Source organism: Pygocentrus nattereri, chromosome 25 (assembly GCF_015220715.1).
Source record: "Pygocentrus nattereri isolate fPygNat1 chromosome 25, fPygNat1.pri, whole genome shotgun sequence".
Classification (NCBI taxonomy): Eukaryota; Metazoa; Chordata; class Actinopteri; order Characiformes; family Serrasalmidae; genus Pygocentrus; species Pygocentrus nattereri.
This window is the reverse complement of record NC_051235.1, coordinates 1837501-1862500: the sequence shown is the minus strand read 5'-3', so window position 1 is coordinate 1862500 and position 25000 is coordinate 1837501. Positions and strand designations below refer to the sequence as shown.

General features: G+C 42.9%; 1 protein-coding gene across 1 annotated transcript in view; it reads right to left on the bottom strand.

Annotated features, from left to right (window-relative positions):
• si:ch211-246m6.5 (von Willebrand factor D and EGF domain-containing protein) overlaps nucleotides 1-25000 on the bottom strand; it is a 120542-nt gene that overhangs the window by 93662 nt on the left and 1880 nt on the right. Inside the window, exons 2-8 of the mRNA XM_037534329.1 lie at nucleotides 11161-11345; nucleotides 10297-10525; nucleotides 8713-8778; nucleotides 8180-8412; nucleotides 4588-4677; nucleotides 2782-2923; nucleotides 1151-1368 (exon numbers count right to left, since the gene is read on the bottom strand). Coding sequence (XP_037390226.1) covers nucleotides 1151-1368; nucleotides 2782-2923; nucleotides 4588-4677; nucleotides 8180-8412; nucleotides 8713-8778; nucleotides 10297-10525; nucleotides 11161-11345 — 1163 coding nt within the window. The remainder of the gene's footprint in view (nucleotides 1-1150; nucleotides 1369-2781; nucleotides 2924-4587; nucleotides 4678-8179; nucleotides 8413-8712; nucleotides 8779-10296; nucleotides 10526-11160; nucleotides 11346-25000) is intronic.

Below are 25000 nucleotides of genomic sequence, written 5' to 3'. Positions count from 1 at the left end.
TTTGAGCCCATTCATCATGAAATTCACACACAATGTAAAAGACAACAGGCGCTTTTAAACGGTGTCAAAACCTGGAACACATGAAAAATGGAGATACGAGGTTTTCCTCCGACTGCAGCGATATTCTGTTGTTATAGGTGCTATAAGTGCTGGAGTCAGCCGCGGTGGCTGTAACGGAACCGTGTGCACTGAGGAACCGGCTCCAGCTGGCAGGACGACAGAGCCACGTTTGGAGCTGCAGCTGCTAAACTGTCTGGAAAAGTACCAGAGAAAAGATCAGAGAAGCTTAATTAGACAAAGATCTGGACGGAATTCCGGTTTCACGGCTGCGGCTACTGTTTCAGATCGGAAAACCGCCAGAAAGAGTTAAAGAGAGTCTGTTAGTGGCAACCAGAGATGTTCAACTGGCAGTTTATCATGATTCAATGCTAAGGAGTCTTTAATGGGACAACACACATTCTTTAACTTCCTCTCCGTCGCTGGGTATTCCGGCCTTGACCACAGAAACTCAGCATTCACGTGAAAAAGTGGACCACAGGAAAAATGAGGGATGAAGGCTGATTCCAAGGCAGCAACTATACGAATATGAGGCTAATGTATTCTCTTAAAAATTCTGAGGGGTCTTTAGAAAAAGGAATGGTTCCATTTAGAACCATGACTTCCATATAGAACCATTCCATGCTTAAATGGTTCTGTGCATGATGGAATGGATTGATGGAGAACCTTATTGAAAATGGTGCCAAAAAGCGCTCTGTTCCTGCTAGGACGTCAAGAACCCTTTTTGGTGCTGTAACCATTTTCAAATTTCTATTAAGACCCACTTAATGCTTAAATGGTTCTTTGGATGGTCAAATCAGATTGATGGAGAATGCAGAGTACATGGTTCTATGGTTCTATATAGAACATTTTTGAAAAAGGTTGTACATACCACCAAAAGGGGTTCTTTTATTGCTATTCTGTCAAGCTGGTAACAATAGAAGGAGCCTTTTTGGTGCTAGATAGGACTCCGTCAATCCTGAAATGGCTCTGCATAGAACTCATGGTTCCAAAGTGGAGCCATTCCCTTCACTAAAGAACCCTCGGCACTCTTTTTTAAGACAGTACAGCGATGCTTTGCTAGTAGTCAATGTAACACTCCTACATGACTGACCTGCATGGCTGTGGGTGTGTATCCTCTCCAGAGCCGCGGGCCGACTCCAGCGGGCCGGGCGGTCAGGAGGCTCGGCCGGTTCCCGTCCCGAGAGAAATCTGTAACCGCGGTGACTGTAACGGAACCATGTGCACAAGCACCATCGAGACATTGCTGAGAAACCAGCTCCAGCTGGCAGGACGACAGAGCCACGTTTGGAGCTGCAGCTACTAAACTGTCTGGAAAAGTACCAGAGAAAAGATCAGAGAAGCTTAATTAGACAAAGATCTGGACGGAATTCCGGTTTCACGGCTGGAAAACCGCCAGAAATCGCAAAAACAAGATGTTTGGGGTCCGAAGTTTGTTTTAGCACTAGAGCTATAAGGCTACTGTAACTTAAAGCAAGGGACCAGGGTCTCCGGCTTCCAGGCGGCTGCAACTAATGTTGTTATCTTTATGCGAATGTAGGGCTGGGTGCTAAAATGATAACGATATTTATCATGATATAACTTTTCCTCGATAAAGGAATGCCGTTCTCACATTTCCATGTTCAGCGGCAGCCCTGGTGCCGTTTTCGACTGCAAGGAAAGTGACACTACTCTGCTGTCGCCAGGAGAGGGCGCCCTCCCTCACGGAGTTATACATTCCCCATTTGAGCGGAGCGCCTGGCGATCTGCTGTCCTGTGACCGAGTGTGAGGCGAGATACGTGGCGTAGCTGTGCTGACCTACAGTGACCTCTCCTCTTTCCATACGTCCTAACCAGGTTTAGCAGCGTTACATCACGTCTGCTCCTCTCAACTACAGCCGTTACAGCGCTCAGCCATATTTCAGTATTAGTGCATCACCGAGCAATGAAGGTGAAGAAGGAAGTGGTTCCTGTTACAGCCCTGATTTAAACGGCAGTGAACTGAGGAAGCTGTGAGGATTTAGAGAGCGGGAGAGCGCCGTCTTTCCAGGCCAGCGGTTGGACTGATGGCAGGAAGGCGGTGTGATCCAACACTGACCTCCCGAGCCGGCTGATGTCTGCTGCTTGTACCAAGTTGACATTGTTGAGAATCTAAACAGTTCAGCGCCGTTTCGGCCACTTGTTCAGCGTTTGTAGCGGGACAGCTGAGCCTCGTCTCCAGACAGCTGAACAACAGCTCATCAGACACTCTCCCACCGTCCCAGGACAGATCTGTGAGACGTTCCACTGTTCGGTGAGTGTTTGACATGTTGTGACCTTAAAGGACGGTTTAAAACAGCGATGAACCTCCCAGGAGCAAAAACCAGCCTTCAAACCTGAAAGCAATAACGATTTGATATTTATCGTGATACGAATCGATATGAATTTTGTTTATAGCGATAACATTTCTGGCCATATCGCCCGGCTCTATGCTAATGTCCTTTAGTCCTTGTTTATAGATAACAGCGAGTCATAGAGTGTCAGAAACCACATCATCAAAACGGTTCGAGACCCTGGACGTCTCCATGCGCTTTGAGGGTCTGTAATGGTTTAGGCAGTTTACATGATGCTAATTCTTCCTAGCATAAGTTTCCATCACATCTTAGCTACAATAGCCTTGCAGCTGCACTGCTAAGAGTAAAGAAGTCAACTTCATATCTTAGCAGATTCATATTTGGTGCTCTTGCGTTCAGATTGTAATCTGACCTGGATCGTGGATGCCAAGCTGTAAGGTCAGCCTGCAGGGGCGGTTTGGTTCTGACCCGTAACAGAAGATTGGTACAGTGCTGTGCACACTTAGCATGTGTTCTTTACCGTCCTCACGGATCTGTAGAACATCTGGAACAAACTGCAAGCAAAGAGAATGCAACTGTACAGCTTAAGAGTCACAGACTGGTGAAGCTTTCACACAACTAGTTGCAGGTTGCCTGCAACATCATTCCATGCAACTGAACAATCACACAAAGCAAATCAAAAACCCGTCAAAGTTGCATGCAGCACATTCAGCGACTCTGCTAGACTTTTTGGGATGTACCGGATTGTTCCCTCTGTAGAGATTTCTAAGAGGTGAAATTTACATATCTGCAGGGTTTTTGTTTTTAAATATAATTTTGATATATGTTATTTTTCTATTCCAAAATAAAATTAGTCTTTAGTCCGTCGAGTGTGAGAGGGGGTGTCTCTTTTCAAGCACCCAAAAATCTTCTGTTTCAGTTTGTTGTCCACTGGTCATGGTGAAATGATGTCATCACCACATTGACAACATCACGTGAAGTCATTGCCATTTTTATTGGTTGTTTCATGAAACTTGTTTCACAAAGTTCAGACGCATGCAATTCAATTCAGTTCAGCTGCTGAATTTCACGTGAGTTGCAGGGCACGTTACTCAACTCAAGTGCAACTTGGTCTCGTGTCCGTTTTAAGCAGCTAAAGTTGAGCGAGTTCGCCAAACCATCTCTAAGTCTCATCTCTAGAAGTCCAGCACACCAGTTACCAATCAACAACCTGATTTATCTAAAGATCCTTTATTCATTTCAATTAGGTGATGCTGATAAATGATGGCTGGACTGCAGGGAGAAGTCAGGAACTGAACCTGTGATCTTCGAATTTACGTATTCAACTTTCTGACCAACAACACATTCTGACCTCTGACAAGCGTATGTCCATTTGTGCTCTTACTGGCCAAAGCACTGCCCAGATAAGTAGCCTAAGAGTTTCGCACAGCAGTGAGACCCCTCCCCTTCAGCTAATTTTCTCACTGTCTATAATTAATGTCGTTTATATGGTTTCATATTTTGTAGCAGCGCTTTGTTAGTTCATTAATATGCTTGAGTGCACAGCAATAGAAGGCAAGACCATTTCATTACAGTTTAAACAAGCACATCACAAAGGTTTTTTGAATAATAATGTAAACAGAGCGGTTTGGTGTGAAATGCTCAGTTCCAGAACCGCTCACAGTGGTGGTGATAGGAACCAGACGTCCCTCTAAAAGCTCCTCACAGTGGTGGTGATAGGAACCAGACGTCCCTCTAAAAGCTCCTCACAGTGGTGGTGATGGGAACCAGACGTCCCTCTAAAAGCTCCTCACAGAAAGTTCCTACATGAACTGGTTCTGAATTCACTGCCTGATGACTGAGACGCTGTTTTATGAGAGTTTAGAGAACTTCAACTCCATTCATGGTGGAGGGAGACATGCAGGGCGCTGTGCGGCAAAATAGTCCCCAAAGAAAACTCATTATTCCAGATTTTCCACTGTTTTCCATCATCAGCATTCCATATAAGCTCAGAAGACTCGTGTAGGTTCTCTGGTGGTTCTGGATGGTAAATAAAGTGTCTGTATCTGTGTTGTAGTCATGGCGACGTCTGGTTCCCATCACCACCACTGTAAAGACGTCTGAAGCGTTTCACACTAAACCCTCTGAATCTCTCTGTTTACATCTTAAACACTGAGTTATGGGGGGAAGTTTCGAAAGCTTGAAAGACAGGAATGAGTGTGAAATAAAAGAGATTCACCTTAATCCCGGCGAAAAATCCCGCGCTCTCTCTGGACGATGACTGGACGCTGGAGGAGTTCAGCAGGTACGTGGAGACGCTGCAGGAGAACTGTCAATCAAACCACATCAGACAGCACTCATGATTTAGTCCATCCTGAGCTGAAGAACACCGACAGCAGTGAGCGGCTGGGATGCTTTATTCTTCATCAAGACATTCATTTCACAGGGATGCGTGCTTATTGATTAGCGCAGCTAGCAGGATTTGAAAGCGCATGCAGTGACCGGCGCCAACGACGGCGGCTGCAGAGAAAGTTGTGGGATAAGAAGATTAAGGAGGGAATTTTTTGGTTAATTATCAAGAGGCTGCACAGTGCAGTCCATATGTAATTGGACAGTGAGACAGCATTAGTCGTGGAGTATGTGAGCTAATAACAAACCTGCTGTAGTTCATATGAATGATTTATGAGGGTCCATATTTATGTTCCCAGGGTCCTACATTCCCAGGGCTTTATTTCCTGAAGGCCCTATATTGCCAGTGTCCAATGTCCCCTTGATTCAATATATCAGGTACCTTATGTTCCCAGTGTCTTATGTTCCTATGGTCCCAGGGTCCTATCTTCCCAGGGATCTGAGTTCCCAATGTCTTATGTTCCCAGGGCCCTATGTTCCTAGGGTCATATGCTCCCAGGGTTCTATATTTCCAAGGTCTTGTTGTCCCAGTGTCCGATGTTCACAGGGTCCTATATTCCAGGGCTCCTATATTCAGAGAGCTCTACATTCCAGGGGCCCTATGTTCCCAGGGCACCATGTCCGCAGGGTCCTATAATCTAAGGATTCTATATTCAGAGATCTCTACTTTCTAAGGGCCCTATGTTCCCAGACTACAACAGTCCCAAGGTCCCATATTCCCATAGTCCCATGTTCCCAATGGTCTATGTTTGGAGGGTACTATATTCAGGCATCTATACTTTCCAAGGGCATGTTCCCAGATCCCAATGTTTCTAGGGTCCTATGGTCCCAGGCCCTATATTGCCAGTGTCTAATGTCCCCATGATCCAATATTCCAGGTACCTTATATTTCCAGTGTCTTGTATTCCTATGGTCACAGGGTCCTATCATCCCAGGGATCTGAGTTCCCAATGTGTTATGTTCCCAGGGCCCTATGTTCCTAGGGTCATATGGTCCCAGGGCACCATGTCCACAGGGTCCTATAATCTAAGGATCCTATATTCAGAGATCTCTACATTCTGAGGGCCCCATGTTCCCAGGCTACAACAGTCCTAAGGTCCCATATTCCCAGAGCCAGTGGCCTATATTCACAGGGTCCTATATTCAGGGATCTATATGTTCCAAGGGCAATTTGTTCCCAGATCCCAATGTTCTAAGGTCTTATGTTCCCAGTGCCCTACATTCCGAGGGCTCTATGTTCCTAGGGCCTTATGTTTCATGGGGCCTGAGCAAAACGTGTAATTTGACCAGGGGTTGTTCAAACTTTGCATACGAGCATACAAAGTCATTTTTATGCAATGCCAAAGGTAACTATGATTTTCAAATTATGCGAAAAAGTAAAATAAAACTATATATATATTATATATGCGTGCATATATGTATAAACACACACATAACAAATGTGTATCATGCTCAACATGCTCAACGCTCAAACGTTTGTATATAACTGTATATATCATGATATAAACCGAAACCATCAGAAATTTTAATTATAGAATGCAAAATTGAGCGAGGCCTAGTTGAACTGATGTTTAATGTGCTGAAGCACAGAAACCGCGTCAGAGCCCAGGTTCGTCCAGACTGCACTGCATGGCTGTATGTTTAGATGAACGCACAGCGCAGTTCAGAGCTCAGTGTGTAGACATCACATCTGTGATTGATTGAGTCCAGCTGCAGAACATGTCTGAGGTAACCTCACAACCCACAACAGGTCTGGACTACTTCTCCATCCGACTGGGGCCCCCACCACTCAATAACACATACTTCACACAAACATAACATCGTCCATCTGACCGACCGTCCACTCAGTACCACCAGCAGAAAAAGCAAAGCCCAGAACACTTTAGAGCAGGAGAGTTAAAAGAAGTCAACACAAAATCTGCTGCAAGCCACTTTACACAATTTTCCACAGACAAAACAACAAGTGACACAGACACCTACCAAGACAACAGCAACCTCTTTCAGCAGAAATCTCAATTTATATCCAGCTTGCAGTCTGGAATGTTCACCCACTTTTCCTTACATAATGCTACTAGTCCTGTGACATTCCTGGTCGATCTTCCATGCACAATGTATTTAAGATACACACATTTTCTGTGATAACGTTAGAGGACTGTGAGGACCTTTCCAAAAGCTTAAACTTCAGATTCTTTACGTAGTCCATGAGGAATGTTTTGGATCTGTTAAAGAAGCCTTAGTACACCTAGTAGAACCCATTCTTCTGTCTTCCTGTGCAGTGTTCCCTGTTTCACTTACTGCCACACAACCCCAATGCATAATAGGTCCACAGTCAGCACGGTGTTCCTTTCATCAAATGCTGCTCACACTTTGAGTGACTGGAGCTAAGAGTGTCATTTTTACTTAAATGCCTCAGGCTTACGAAGCGGTTGGCTTGTGTACTTGAGATGTTGACTGCTGTGATGAGGTCGCAGAGCAAGGTTCCCTGCACAGCAGAACGCTGCACCACTAAACCTTCCTGCTGTCATGTGGAGGTTTTACTTTGCCTTTCTGTCCAACATTTGAGCAGATCTATCCAAGTTTCCTCACTTTGACTTGCGAAATGACATTTCTGACATTGGGTATTCCGTGCCGGAAGCCTTTTGACGTATTTTATAGCCTTCAACTGTTCCATGGGCAACAGTTAGCTTCCATTTCATATCCTCAGCCAGGTTGTCGAGCGTTAGAGAAGATTTGAAGAGTCAGAGAATTTATTATGGTCTTCTGATGATTCCTACACCCTCAGGAAAAAAGTTATTAAACTGTCCTTGGTCTGGAACCCTTAAGGATTTGTCTTTATTACCTTTAGACCAAAAATTGCACCATATTTGTTGCATTAATTCCACACACTCTGTCTCATCTCCAGAGTTTGTCTTTTATTGTTCTGTTTTATATGCATCCTTCCTCTGGGAAAATAAGTTTAAGGTGCATAGTTGGACCTTAAAATCACTGTTGTACCTTTAAGGGCACATTTAGATTGTTTGTACCTTAAGAATTTTTTCAAGTATATTGTGATGGCGCATTTGCATATTCAGGAAAATGTTTCAGGAAAATGACCGCCTGTATTCAGGGGCTGCGTTTGCTTCTTTTACAATATGTCTTAGGCCCAAACTGTTCTAGACAACTGTCCAATTCAAGGGGCAGCAGGAATGTTCAATTCATGAACAAGATATTCCAAAAAATTCTCATGTTACATTTGCGTATTCCCTGTATTAAAAATAATTCGACCAAATGAATCGGATCGTGTTGAAATCTGAACTGAACTGGCACACTGAATCACTTCCTAAAGAATCGTAACGAAGCAGAACGAATCACTGTGCAATCGGAGACTTTCACCGTTTGATTAGTATAAATATGACGATAACGGCTGCGTCTCGCTTCCGTACCGTTTCTCCGAGTCTGAAGTGAAGTCCGTCCATCTCCACGCGGGAGTAGAGCTGGGTGGTCCTGTCCCTCCTCACCTCCACCTTCATTTTGTTGGAGGAAACGCGCCCCCAGATCACCTCGTATCCCACCGGCCAGCTGCTCTGAACTCCGCCGTACGAACACCGCAGGTGAACGCTGCTGCCCACCAGCTCGGCGGTCACCACCGGCCTGGAGGACAGCGGGGGGACGATGGCTGCACACAAGAAAAATGGTAGAGAAATTGGATTCTTACTGTCCACCCACACTAAGGGAGCCACTGTAACTGTGTTTAAAAGCCGAATGTTTAAAGCGACTCCGCCCTTTAAATGATCCAAAATGTGGTATTAATACATTTAACGCAGTGTTTTTGTACCTTCAAGGCCTCAGGACTACAGGGAGCTTTCAACCAGTGCATGTGAGGGGAATAAAATATTAAACCATGTGTTTTACACAAATGAAAGAGCACATTAACTGGGAATTAACTGGGAATTAACTGCCAATCTGTTGTTTTTACCTTTACAGACTCCACCAACCTCCACTTCGCCGGGTAGACAGGCTTTAGGGGTGAACTCCGACGCCACTGTTAAAACACAACCAGCCACAGAGTGAGCTCCGAGTTCCTCTGATCCGCATTGCTTACGCTCTAATATCCTCCACTCATCGGAAGATATGGCTCCTTTAAAGGTGACCTATGATTATTACTACTATTACTGCTATTATTATTATTATTATTATTATTATTATATACTAGAACAGACTTACTTCCCTCAGACTGTTCATCTCTTTTCACCCGCTGTCTGAAACGCTCTGTTAGAGCTCCTGTGTCTTTAAGCCCCGCCTCCTGAGGAGACCTTTGTGCTCGGATTGGCGCTAAAACTCACTGATCAATGACAGTCGCCTCTGTTGTTGGCATGGCAACGGATTAGTTCCAGCAAAGGGAACATTTTCACAAACGCTCAAAGGATCAGAATCTCAATCTCCAAAAGCAGCTCAAAGTGAGCTACAGCCGTCAAGTTAAACGTGGAAGAACAAAGTTTCAGTTCTGAACGAAGAGATGAAGCTCTTCACGCTACGTTCACTCTGTTTAGTCTCCATGACGACTGAATTTAGTTCAGTATCTATTCCAGAATATCAGCTCCTCCCTTCATGATCTCCTCATTAACTCCAGATCAGAAAACAGCACCACACAAACATCCTAACCGGTCTAAACCTCCTAAATCCTGTCCTGACTTCTGTTTAAGGTCCGTTTCTCTGGTTCTGAGGCGGCTGAGTCAGGCAGCGTAGTTCACTACCAGCATAACGAGCTCCGTTTATTTCTACTGTAAAACGCGGCTTTCACTGGGAGATGCTTTTCTCTTCAGACCAAACACTAAGACTAGAGCTAATAAGAGCTCATACTAACACCAACACCAGAGCCAACACCAGAGCCAACACCAACACTAGAACCAACATCAGAGCCAATACCACAGCCAACGCCAACACCAGAGCCAACACCAACACTGGAGCCAAGACTAGAGCTAATAAGAGCTCATACTAACACCAACACTAGAGCCAACACCAACACTAGAGCCAACACCAACACCAGAGCCAACACCAGAGCCAACACCAACACTGGAGCCAACACTAGAGCCAAGACTAGAGCCAAGACTAGAGCCAAGACCAACACTAGAGCCAAGACTAGAGCCAAGACTAGAGCCAGAGCCAAGACTAGAGCCAGAGCCAAGACCAACACTAGAGCCAAGACTAGAGCTAAAGCTAACACTTGAGCCAAGACTAGAGCCAAGACTACAGCCAAGACTAGAGCCAAGACCAACACTAGAGCCAAGACTAGAGCCAAGACTAGAGCCAAGACTAGAGCTAAAGCTAACACTTGAGCCAAAGCAAATACTAGAGTTTTGTTAGCGTTATAACACACACTAGCGCTGAGGATTCTGATTGTATACAGTGGTTTTTGTGTTACCGGGACAAAGTTCACATTTCACCGTAATGACCAGACGTCCACAGCGCTGCTGGCTCCACCACACGCTCCTCAGCACAGTCTGATTATTTTCTGGTTATTAATGGCGCCGCGTGGGCCGAGTGAAGTACATGACGTCACCTTTGGCGCAGTACCCCATGCACCCCTGCGTGGGCTGCAGATAGTAGACGAGGAAGTGGCCGCAGTTGCGGACGGTGATGGGGATGCGGAACAGGCAGCAGTCTTTAGCGCTGCCGTGGAAGAACTGCCAGGTGGCGCAGGCTGAGAGCTGCCTTGCCTCACCGGGCCGGGGCAGAGACACGTCCTTCAGAGAGAGCCACACCGGAGCCTGAGTACCACACCGGTTCATCTACAGACACACAGACAGCATTCAGAGACAATTCACCAATTAATAATGATCAATTAGGGCCAATATTAATATTCAGTCAGTAATAGATAACAATAAATATATCAGAGCTAATGCTAACAGCAGCTGTAATGCTAACAGTAGAGCAATCAGCGCTAATGCTAAAAGTAGCTCTAATGCTAACACTAGCGCTAAAGCTAATGCTAAATCTAAGGTCACTAGACCTAACATTAGAGCTAATGCTAACAGTAGCGCTAATGCTAACAGTAGCGCTAATGCTAACAGTAGCCCTAATGCTAACAGTAGACCTAACCGGCACAGTGGTAGAACGTGGTGACTTCAACACAAAGTTCTCTCTTCTCAGGGAACGATGTTCCAGCGTTATTTGAGAACACTGAGAACAGAGAAATATCCTTGTATTGTTTTCAGTTCTAGCTAAAGCCAGCTAGAAAAGATTATTGATTACTGATGTTGGATTAGTGATTCCTGTAGAACCCGTGCACATTCCCGTCCAGCCTGCTGTAATAATAAACAGCTTGGAATTACAGCGTTAAGTACGGAGAGTTCCTGTGTTGGCGAAAAACAGGAAGAAAGAGACTGGTTCTTCGTTCTCAGGTCAGCAGGTGGTTCCCCCTCACCTCCACACAGCTGGTGGGCATCTCTGCAGGTTTGTTGTTGATGCTGAAGCGGTACCATCCCGGCTCCAGCGAGTGGTCGCAGATCAGATCCTGGATTGCCGTGTTCTGAAGCTCTGTGGAGTCAAAGTCCACGCTACGGTACGGGTTCCGTAACGTCCGGTACCCTCCGGGATAACACTCTGGAGCTGTGGAACCAAACAGAGCGGTTAAACACAAACAAGCAAAAAAGACCACATCATGATACCCTTAAGTCTAAACTGAAACCACCTCCAAATGTGGTTTCAATCCGATTCGCAACAAAGTGGATTTCAAGAGTTTTCTTGCTGTTCACACTGTCAACAATCAATCTGGATACAATCTGGATATGATAAACTGGATTTATGCAGACAGTGTAAACAAGGCCAGAGACAATGGTCTACAACATTGGTGCTGATGACTCTAGTTCCAACCACAATCTGCCACTCCTGCTCCTGCTAATCAGCCTCTTACTAAGTCCCTGATTGGCTGAAACAAATGAGTTAATTAAGGGGGCGGGGCAACTTATTGGACACAGATGGGAGCTAAGCTCTGCAGGAAGGTAGCTCTCCAGGACCAGTGCTGGAGAAGACTGATCTAACACTTTGACTTTTGTCTTAAAGGTATAGTAGCACCAGAAGAGTACAGTTCGTGGACAAATTATCTCAGGTGGTTACTAAGGTGTTGCTAGGCCTTGGCTATGGTATCCCAGGTGGTTGCTAATTTGTTCCTAGGCTATTGCTATGGTGTCCTAAGTGGTTGCTAAGGTGTTGCTAGGCTATTGCTATGGTGTCCTAAGTGGTTGTTAAGGTGTTGCTAGGCTTTTGCTATATTATTCCAGGTTGTTGCTAAGGTGTTGCTAGGCTGTTGCTATAGTATCCCAGGTCCTTGCTATCGTGTTGCTAGGCCATTGTTATACTATTCCAAGTGGTTGCTACGGTGTTGCTAGTCCATTGTTATATTATCCCAGGTGGTTGCTATGGTGTGGTTTGGCTTTTGCTATGGTATTCCCAGGTGGTTTGTTAAGATGTTACTAGACTGTTGTAATGGTATCACAGGTGGTCTATCTATCTATCTATCTATCTATCTATCTATCTATCTATCTATCTATCTATCTATCTATCTATGTATATAAAAGGAAGAACAGTACGTTGTCTTTGTCAGTCCAATTTAAAACAGCCTGTTTAATTCCAAGCAATAAAGAAAGTTCTGAAACTGCAGTGTAGAAATGAGTTATGGCTGTTTTTAGTGGCCAAACTGACACCGTAAAAGTGGAGCTTGGGGAGAAAATAAGACAGAAGAGAAATGTAGAATATGGGCCGTTAATGTATTTATATTCATAATATAAAAGGAAGGATCTGAGCCGTTTTGGGCGTGCGACCCCGGATCTCTCGGGGGACCGTTCCGCACGTTACGCACTTTAATATTCATGGGAAGTTTTAAAAGAACCTTCCGGCAAAGACGCGGGTCAGCGCAGGGGAGGAGCTCGCTCGCAGGGGAGGAATGAAGGAGGGAAAAAGAGTGAAAAGGCCACGGGAGCGACTCAGAAACGTCAGTCAGGAGGGGTGTAAAAAAGGGGGTTAACGTGACCTCCAGAGCAGAGGGACGTCCGGCAGGGTAAAAATATCACACCCAAGGTCGGCCGAGTCGGCGGAGTGAGTCCGGCGCTGCGCAGGCCCGGGGCGGATCCGAGCGACCGAAATAGTCCGGTGACTTTCGGAGTTGGAACCTTTCGGAATTCAGTGCAGCAGTTTTCTCTGTTTGTCACCTCTGTGAGCTCAGAGTGCTCCTCCTCACTCTGACGGCCCAACTGGGTCAGCGGCTCCACTCACAGCTAACACTACAATACACACACACACACACACACTGATACACACACACACACACTGATACACACACACTAACACTACAATACACACACACTAACACTGATACACACACACTAACACACACACACACACACACTGATACACACACACTAACACTACAATACACACACACTAACACTGATACACACACACTAACACACACACACAGATACACACACACTAACACTACAATACACACACACTAACACTGATACACACACACTAACACACACACACACACTGATACACACACACTAACACTACAATACACACACACTAACACTGATACACACACACACACACTGATACACACACACTAACACTACAATACACACACACTAACACTGATACACACACACTAACACACACACACACACACTGATACACACACACTAACACTACAATACACACACACTAACACTGATACACACACACTAACACACACACACACTGATACACACACACTAACACTACAATACACACACACTAACACTGATACACACACACACACTGATACACACACACTAACACTACAATACACACACACTAACACTGATACACACACACTAACACACACACACACACACACTGATACACACACACTAACACTACAATACACACACACTAACACTGATACACACACACACACACACTGATACACACACACTAACACTACAATACACACACACTAACACTGATACACACACACTAACACACACACACACACACACACACACACTGATACACACACACTAACACTACAATACACACACACTAACACTGATACACACACACTAACACACACACACACACTGATACACACACACTAACACTACAATACACACACACTAACACTGATACACACACACTAACACACACACACAGATACACACACACACTAACACTACAATACACACACACTAACACTGATACACACACACTAACACACACACACACACAGATACACACACACACACTGATACACACACACACACTGATACACACACACTAACACTACAATACACACACACTAACACTGATACACACACACTAACACACACACACACACACACTGATACACACACACTAACACTACAATACACACATACTAACACTGATACACACACACTAACACACAAACACACACACACACACTGATACACACACACTAACACACACACACACACACTGATACACACACACTAACACTACAATACACACACACTAACACTGATACACACACACTAACACACACACACACACTGATACACACACACTAACACTACAATACACACACACTAACACTGATACACACACACTAACACACACACACACACACACACTGATACACACACACTAACACTACAATACACACACACACTAACACTGATACACACACACACACACTGATACACACACACTAACACTACAATACACACACACTAACACTGATACACACACACTAACACACACACACACACACACACTGATACACACACACTAACACTACAATACACACACACTAACACTGATACACACACACTAACACACACACACACACTGATACACACACACTAACACACACACACACACACTGATACACACACACTAACACTACAATACACACACACTAACACTGATACACACACACTAACACACACACACACACAGATACACACACACTAACACACACACACACACACTGATACACACACACTAACACTACAATACACACACACTAACACTGATACACACACACTAACACACACACACACTGATACACACACACTAAAACTACAATACACACACACTAACACTGAAACACACACACTAACACACACACACACTGATACACACACACTAACACTACAATACACACACACTAACACTGATACACACACACTAACACACACACACACACTGATACACACACACTAACACTACAATACACACACACTAACACTGATACACACACACTAACACACACACACAGATACACACACACTAACACTACAATACACACACACTAACACTGATACACACACACTAACACAGACACACACTGATACACACACACTAACACTACAATACACACACACTAACACTGATACACACACTAACACACACACACACTGATACACACACACTAACACTACAATACACACACACTAACACTGATACACACACACTAACACACACACACACACACTGATACACACACACTAACACTACAATACACACACACTAACACTGATACACACACACTAACACACACACACACACTGATACACACACACTAACACTACAATACACACACACTAACACTGATACACACACACTAACACACACACACACTGATACACACACACTAACACTACAATACACACACACTAACACTGATACACACACACTAACACACACAGACACACACTGATACACACACACTAACACTACAATTCACACACACTAACACTGATACACACAAACACACTAACACTGATACACACACACACACTGATACACACACACACACACACTAACACTGATACACACACACACACACACACTAAACCCTGATACACACACACACACTCACACTAACATTGATACACACACACACACTAACACTGATACACACACACACTAACACTGATACACACACACACACATACTGATACACACACACTAACACTGATACACACACACTAACACTGATACACACACACACACACACACACTAACACTGATACACACACACACACACATACTGATACACACACACTAACACTGATACACACACACTAACACTGATACACACACACACACACACACACACTAACACTAACACTGATACACACACACACACATACTGATACACACACACTAACACTGATACACACACACACACACACACTAACACTGATACACACACACACACACACTAACACTGAAACACACTCAGTGCTTCTACGAGGAACTCATGGTTCCAATCAGCACTATTGTCTTTAGTAAAACCCATCGTTTTTTAAACGATGTAAACTGTAACCGTCAAGCCTGAATTTGATCTAAATCCAAAATCAGCTGGTAACGCTGGTAAAGACGGAGCAGATCTTTATGGGTGGAATCACGTCTCACTAAAGGCATCAGCACTCATTGCTCTTCTTTCTGGAGGAGAAAAGGTCCAGCAGGTTCCACTGTTCCTGCTCAGCCACGAGTCAGAAACAATCATAATGAAGTGCAGCAGGACTCTGGGCCGCCGGCCGTGAGCCTCGATCGCGGTCAGGCAGTGCTCCGTGTCTGCGTGTCTCTACATGCTGCGCGTCCAGTCCCCCCTGTAATCAGCCAGAAGCACGCAGAGGTCAAAGGCCGCGCAAACAGCCTCAGAACAAAGGCCTGGGCAGCGGTGGTGAGCGCTGCTGTGTAAACCGCTCCAATTGACCGTTTAATGTGTTTACTGAAGGGCTGGGGGATCCACACAGGAGCAGTCCAGCACACTGTGGGTTCAGCGCTGAAGCTCTCGCTCTCTCACCCCGTCAGACTCTGGACTACAGCAGCAGACGGACAGCGGAGCAGCTGAGATGATGATGAGCGTGCAGATCTTTGGTCCAGCACCCTTCATTTACTTAACCTCCACTCAAAAACACACACTGAGCACAAGTCCACCCTTTCCCTTTATTCCAGCTTCTCAGGAGACTCACTTTCAGCACCTCCACGCTTTTCAGACTGCTGGGCCCTGATTGGTGCTCTGGCTTTGCGCTTCTTTCGTTTTGACATGTTACGTTTTTATACACACAGAAACCAAAAGGAACGACAGATTTCTCAAAATGTAGGAGGAAGAAGTCGGATATTAGACTCTGAAATGTAGTGGAGTGAAAGGAGAAAGTCCAGAACGGAGAAACTTCAGTACAGATACACCAAAAATACTAAAGTACAGAAACTAATTACATTTACTCAGTTACTCAGTTACTCAGTTACTCAGATACTCAGATACTCAGATACTCAGATACTCAGATATTCAGTTACTCAGATACTCAGTTACTCAGTTACTCAGATACTCAGTTACTCAGTTACTCAGATACTCAGTTACTCAGATACTCAGTTACTCAGTTACTCAGATACTCAGATATTCAGTTACTCAGATACTCAGATACTCAGTTACTCAGATACTCAGTTACTCAGATACTCAGATACTCAGTTACTCAGATACTCAGATATTCAGTTACTCAGATACTCAGATACTCAGATACTCAGTTACTCAGATACTCAGTTACTCAGATACTCAGATACTCAGTTACTCAGTTACTCGGGTACTGTCAGCTGTACGGTCGTGGTTCTGCATGTTCTCTCTGCTGCGGAACGCTTGGCAAGGATCAGAGACAGGAGGGCAGTGAGCCGTTGTAAAATGTGTTTGGACAGGCCGCCTCTGGGCCCAATGAAGGAGTGATTAAAGAGAGGGAGGGAGAAACAGCACTAATCTCTCTCCCTCCATCACGCTCCTTTAATCCCCCACCGTCTTTAAAAATGCATCACCACCAAGATGGAGAGATAGCTGTTCTCCTCTTGTCTCACGGAGAGCCCCCCAGGTCCACGTCTTTATTGCCTCTCCGTCTGATCTCAGCTCAGGCCTTTATTCTCACCGCTCCTGTCTGATTTTATCTGACTGTAACACCACTGTTGATTTCCATCCCTTTAAACCTGTCAGGCAGGAGGTCATAACTCTATTTATAACTCTAAAATAAAGACACAGCGGGGTCCTTTAGCTTTTACATAGCAAACAGCTGCACTGGGCTGCCTGAAATAAAGACCATAATAAGCTAAAATAAGCATAACATATTTTAGGGTGCAGACAAGTATTATCTAATTTTCAAACAATAAATAGATCAAATAAAACATCATATCACACACACCAAATGAGACGGGACTTGCAGCACAGGGGTGAGTGTTACATGGCATTTATTTCATTTATTTATTTTATTTCATTTAACAACAGGTAATATTACAGATTAGAAGTGAGCAGCAATTAATGCTTTAATGCAGGTAATATTAAACTAACTGTAACTACTGTAAAACTCACATTACCTACAATAAACTAAAAATTACTACTACTGTTAAACTAACATTACTTAAACAACTAATATTTCCAATGTTTAACATTATCCACTGTCAAATTAACATTACCTGTATTAAACTAGTCCTACCTGTGTCAAAATAGCATTGCCAGTGTTAAACTAACAATAACCACCATTAAACTCACATTATCTACATTAAACTAACATTACCCACATTAAAGTAGCATTCGCTACTGTTAAACTAACATTAACTACTTTTAAACTAACAATAATTACTAGTAAACTAATATTATCTACTGTTAAACCAACATTAACTATTGTTAAACTAACATTAGCTACTGTTAAACTAACATTAACTACTGTTAAACTAACATTAGCTACTATTAAACTAACATTACCAACTGTTAAACTAACAATAACTACTAGTAAACTAATATTACCAACTGTTAAACTAACAATAACTACTAGTAAACTAATATTACCTACTGTTAAACTAACATAAGCTACTATTAAACTAAAATTACCTACATTAAACTAACATTAGCTACTATTAAACTAACATTACCAACTGTTAAACTAACAATAACTACTAGTAAACTAACATTACCAACTGTTAAACTAACAATAACTACTAGTAAACTAACATTACCAACTGTTAGACTAACAATAACTACTAGTAAACTAATATTACCTACTGTTAAACTAACAATAACTACTAGTAAACTAATATTACCTACTGTTAAACTAACAATAACTACTAATAAACTAATATTACCTACTGTTAAACAAAATTTACCTACAATAAACTAACATTAGCTACTAGTAAACTAATTAAAATTACCTGTGGTAATGTTATCTGCCTGCATTAAACTAACATTAACTAATGTTATCTGTGTTAAATGTACATTATTTACTGTTAAACGTTACCTGGGTTAAACTAACGTTTCCTACGTAACAGAAATATTGAACTAAAACTAAATTAAACTAAAATTACCAGAGTTACATTTTTTTCATCCTTGCTAATCTGGTCTTAAATTATATTTGAAGTGGCACTAAAACCTCTGGAACAGTGTGATGTTTAACTCGAGGACGCCTGCAGAACATCATGAACTCATATCTGACCTATTTAGTTTATTCAGTTTATCTGTTTCTTATTATGAGCATTTATTTCATCTGAAATCTTACATTTCTTATTTTGTATGAGTGTATATTGCATTTTCTTCACAGAATTTGAAAACTCTAGCTACTCTTTACACTGTTTCATGAATGAAAAAAACAATAGAAACGATTCTCAATCGCTTTGCTTTAACATTCATTGAAGTTAAGAATATTTTGGTTATATTTGCCACTGATTGCTCTGTTTTGACAGCCTCAACACATTTTTCTTACCTTTCATTGTCCTCCTTTCTTTGCTTTCCTTTGTTTTTCATTGTTTACTGTCTAATAATGTGCAAAGCTGGTTTGCGAGACCTTTAAGTACAAATGCACTGTGGAAATAAAGTTATTTAGAGAGGAATTATCCACACCTCAGCTTCTGCAACAGCCGATACACTCCTAATGATAAATTATTCAAAGTTTAATCCGATTGACTGGATGAAATCCCCCGTCGCATTTACAGCGCATGGCTGCCTCTGAATGCTCGGAGTGAGAAAGATGCAGTTTTTTCATGTAAAACTAAACATATCAGGCTAACAAACCAGCTCTAATTCAGCAACATTGGCCATTTCCTTCACTATCAAATTACCACATACAGTTACTGACAAAACAGACTGTTTCCCACAGCTCTGTTTCTCTATTGTTTTCATTTATTGTCTTTGCTGGAGACTAGACACGGTTTTAAGTCTCTAGTAATATGTTTATGGACTAATATCTCCTATTCTAGTGTATAGACGTGTTTATTGAGGGTGTTTATGGACTAATATCTCCTATTCTAGTGTATAGGAGTGTTTATGAGGGTGTTTATGGACTAATATCTCCTATTCTAGTGTGTAGGAGTGTTTATTGAGGGTGTTTATGGACTAATATCTCCTAGTGTATGGGAGTGTTTATTGAGGGTGTTTATGGACTAATATCTCCTATTCTAGTGTATAGGAGTGTTTATTGAGGGTGTTTATGGACTAATATCTCCTATTCTAGTGTATAGGAGTGTTTATTGAGGGTGTTTATGGACTAATAACTCCTATTCTAGTGTATAGGAGTGTTTATTGAGGTTGTTTATAGACTAATATCTCCTATTCTAGTGTATAGGAGTGTTTAGTGAGGTCGTCTATGGACTAATATCTCCTATTCTAGTGTATAGGAGTGTTTATTGAGGGTGTTTATGGACTAATATCTCCTATTCTAGTATATAGGAGTGTTTATTGAGGGTGTTTATGGACTAATATCTCCTATTCTAGTGTACGGGAGTGTTTAGTGAGGTCGTTTATGGACTAATATCTCCTATTCTAGTGTATAGGAGCGTTTATTGAGGTCGTTTATGGACTAATATCTCCTATTCTAGTGTATAGGAGTGTTTATTGAGGCCGTTTATGGACTAATATCTCCTATTCTAGTGTATAGGAGTGTTTATTGAGGTCGTTTATGGACTAATATCTCCTATTCTAGTGTATAGGAGTGTTTATTGAGGTTGTTTATGGACTAATATCTCCTATTCTAGTGTATAGGAGTGTTTATTGAGGTCGTTTATGGACTAATATCTCCTATTCTAGTGTATAGGAGTGTTTATTGAGGGTGTTTATGGACTAATATCTCCTATTCTAGTGTATAGGAGTGTTTATTGAGGGTGTTTTTGACTAATATCTCCTATTCTAGTGTATAGGAGTGTTTATTGAGGTCGTTTATGGACTAATATCTCCTATTCTAGTGTATAGGAGTGTTTATTGGGGGTGTTTATGGACTAATATCTCCTATTCTAGTGTATAGGAGTGTTTATTGAGGGTGTTTATGGACTAATATCTCATATTCTAGTGTATAGGAGTGTTTATTGAGGGTGTTTATGGACTAATATCTCCTATTCTAGTGTATAGGAGTGTTTATTGAGGGTGTTTATGGACTAATATCTCCTATTCTAGTGTATAGGAGTGTTTATTGAGGGTGTTTATGGACTAATATCTAATATTCTAGGATGAAGGAACATGTATTGAGGTCATATATGGACTAATATTTCTTATTTTAGTGTATAGGAGTGTTTATTGAGGTTGTTTTTGGACTAATATCTCCTATTTGAGTGTATAGGAGCACTTATGGGGGGTGGTCATGGACTAGTATCTCCTATTCTAGTGTATAGGAGTGTTTATTGAGGGTGTTTATGGACTAATATCTCCTATTCTAGTGTATAGGAGTGTTTATTGAGGGTGTTTATGGACTAATATCTAATATTCTAGGATGAAGGAACATGTATTGAGGTCATATATGGACTAATATTTCTTATTTTAGTGTATAGGAGTGTTTAATGAGGTTGTTTTTGGACTAATATCTCCTATTTGAGTGTATAGGAGCACTTATGGGGGGTGGTCATGGACTAGTATCTCCTATTCTAGTGTATAGGAGTGTTTGTTAAGGTTGATTATGGACTAATATCTCCTATTGTAGTATATAGGAGCATCTATCTAATATTCTAGGATGAAGGAACATTTATTGAGGTCATATGTGGACTAATATCTCCAATTTGAGTGTATAGGACCACTTATTGGGGTTTATTCATGGACTAATATCTCCTGCTGTAGTTTAGAGGAGTGTTTATTGGAGTTGTTTATGGACTAGAAATGTAGTAAAATTAGTTTTTGGCCAAACTGTCACTGCAATGCAGGTCCGAAAAGGTTAATATATCCCCCCAAGTCATCTGATAGAGAAGAGACTGAAGTATTGAAGAGGGCCTGATTAATAAAGTGGAGGCCTGATTAATAAAGTGTGGGCCTTCAGAGAGCCCCTTAATGCCCCTCAGATTGAAGGATTCCTCACCCAAACCCTGAGGACAATGCAAGGCCACAAAAACACTTATTCTCATTCTCACATCCTGCCCCCCTCCCCTCCCCACCCCCACTCCCCTGTTGATGGAGGGCTGTAAGAATGTGTGTGTGACTCACTCACACAGCTGTAAAACCCTTTAATAAAGACTTCCGTCTCTTTGGTAACATCGGCCACAGCTGAGACCCGGACGGCACAAACACAAAGCCAGAAGGGCCACTTTCTTCAGACGGCTTGCTCTCTTAAAGCGACAGTTCAGCGGAGAAAGCTCCAACCTTTCCCTTCAAATGTGGTCATGGAGTCGATCAGCCAAGACAGGTTTGGTGTCTGAAGTTTACTTCTGTGGCTGTAACGCTGGTGTCGTGAGGCTAATGGAAGCTTATATATCACCAAATAGCAGTTTGGTCTTCAACCACAGACGAGGTAAAAACACAATTCAGACTCCGAGGCATTCATGTGAGTCACACAGTGTCAGAAGCCACACAGTTGGGTCTATTAGAGACCCTGAACACCTCCACACAGTTTGAGCTGAGTGAGTGATGGTCTAGGCCTGCAGTCAGCACCACGCTACTCGGTGGGGTACTACGAAGGCTAGTTCAAACAGTATTTTACAGGCTTCGAATACTAATTCATATTCATCCTATCCTCAGAAACAATAATATTTTAAGGGGTTTTCTTATCCTTTAGTTGTCCATGTTAGTCAATGTTTCAGTCCACATCAAAATGAATATAAAACCTGCTGAGGCCATTTTTTTTAACTCGCATGCATGAATGAAGCCAGGTCCCCATAAAGATCCAGTCAAATTCCACATTCTGTACTGGTTCAAATAAACGATCTTGGTGGCTTAGTGGCTTCAGAGCAGCTCCTGCGCTGTGCTAACGCTGTGAGGAGGAGGGTCTTCTCTCTTTCACAGCTTTAAAGCCACGAATCAGAGCACTTTTCGACCATCCAGGGCCTCAGTTCTCCCACGTGTGTGACCGCTGAGACATCTTTCCTCTGTTAGCCTTAGTGGCCGTGTGGACGGAGCTCCTTTGGAGGCCTGGCATGAATTTATGCCACATTCAAAACCAACGGAAGCCTTTAAAGTATGTTCATTTGAACGTTTTCCACGTTTGAAGAGTAGCTGTCTGTTTGAAGTCTTGTCTTGATGATGTGCTGTAGTTTATTCTGCTTCTAGTGGCTTAAAACAGCACAAAGCATCCGAATACCAAGTACAGAAACAACCACCAGTGTAGCGAACCCGTACAGAATAGGGCTTAAAAATTAGGAGTTCGTGTGTTTTATTCATTTTTTTTATATTGGAACTGTGATTTTACTTTAAGGTCCAGGCCTATTTTATTGGCCATGAAAGCCAGAATGTCCACTTTTTTCAGGTTTTTGGTGTTTTCTGACGGGCCTAACTCACCTGTAGGCAGATCATGAGCTCCATGTTATTAGATCAAATTTCCCCACTTAAAACTTGTTAAGATGACGTCTTTGATAATCCAGGCTAGAATTCAAATTTCAGCTCTTGCAATTCGGAAATTGCACTTTTAAAATTGTGATTTCAATTTAAAAACAATGAATCTTTCACATCTAGTTACAGGTAATTAAAGGATTCAGGCCAGTCCTACTCGTGAGGGATCCTAGCTTCGTAGCTCTGGACTGAATAAGTGTGAAGTAACTGATTCAAATGATTTTCATATTAATAAACATACATTAATAAACATCAGCTCAACTACTGCCGAAGATGGAGCACGAAGGCATTTGAACTGATTGTATTCGTGTGGAAACAGCGTCCGCTTTCGAATCAAGTGCATCATCGAAACGTGAAAGTGAAAATCACAGGTTACGACGAAAACAAGGTGTCCGCAAACGTCTGGCGGTCAGTGTTCTGATCTGATGACCCTGTGAGAGTGACGGTGGAGCCGTGACCCTGTGAGAGGGGGAGAGGTCAGAGGTGTTGGTTTATCCCCACTAATCAGTCTGACCCGCCGTGTCGGCTTCCACGGTGACGGCACCAGACATCACAACATCATAATTAGAGCCCCCCCCCGGGGGTCTTCCTGAGAGGCACGCTAATGCTTTCTGAAAACATCTGGAGTGAAGGGGGGGCACGGTCCATTAGCTGTGTGAGGACCCTATAGCACACACACACACACACACACACACACACACACACTCCAGCTGGTGTCAATGAGGCCTCACAATCACACGCACAGCTGCTCTGGGAACAGTGCCTCAGCTGGTTTTATTGCCCACCCGTATTCAGACAAACCCCACCTACTGGGCTGTAATTAGATAGTAGCCCTAAAAGCCCACCAGTTTGCATTGCCCATATAAAAATAATCGATTATATATACAATAAATACATATTAAAATACATGCAAATGACTTTTTACATACTGGTAACATAACATTTCATTTTCATAGCAATAAAACAGGAGGCCAGTCATGGCAGGACACTAGCAGCCCATCACAGAAGGCAGGACATTACCAGCCAATCAAAGAAGGCAGGACATTACCAGCCAATCACAGAAGGCAGGACATTACCAGCCACTCACAGAAGGCAGGACATTACCAGCCAATCACAGAAGGCAGGACATTACCAGCCACTCACAGAAGGCAGGACATTACCAGCCACTCACAGAAGGCAGGACATTATCAGCCACTCACAGAAGGCAGGACATTACCAGCCACTCACAGAAGGCAGGGCACCATCAGCCAATCACAGAAGGCAGGACATTACCAGCCAATCACAGAAGGCAGGACATTACCAGCCAATCACAGAAGGCAGGACATTACCAGCCAATCACAGAAGGCAGGACATTACCAGCCCATCACAGAAGGCAGGACATTACCAGCCAATCACAGAAGGCAGGACATTACCAGCCAATCACAGAAGGCAGCATTAGCTGGTGGCTTAGTCTTCTTGCTAAGCT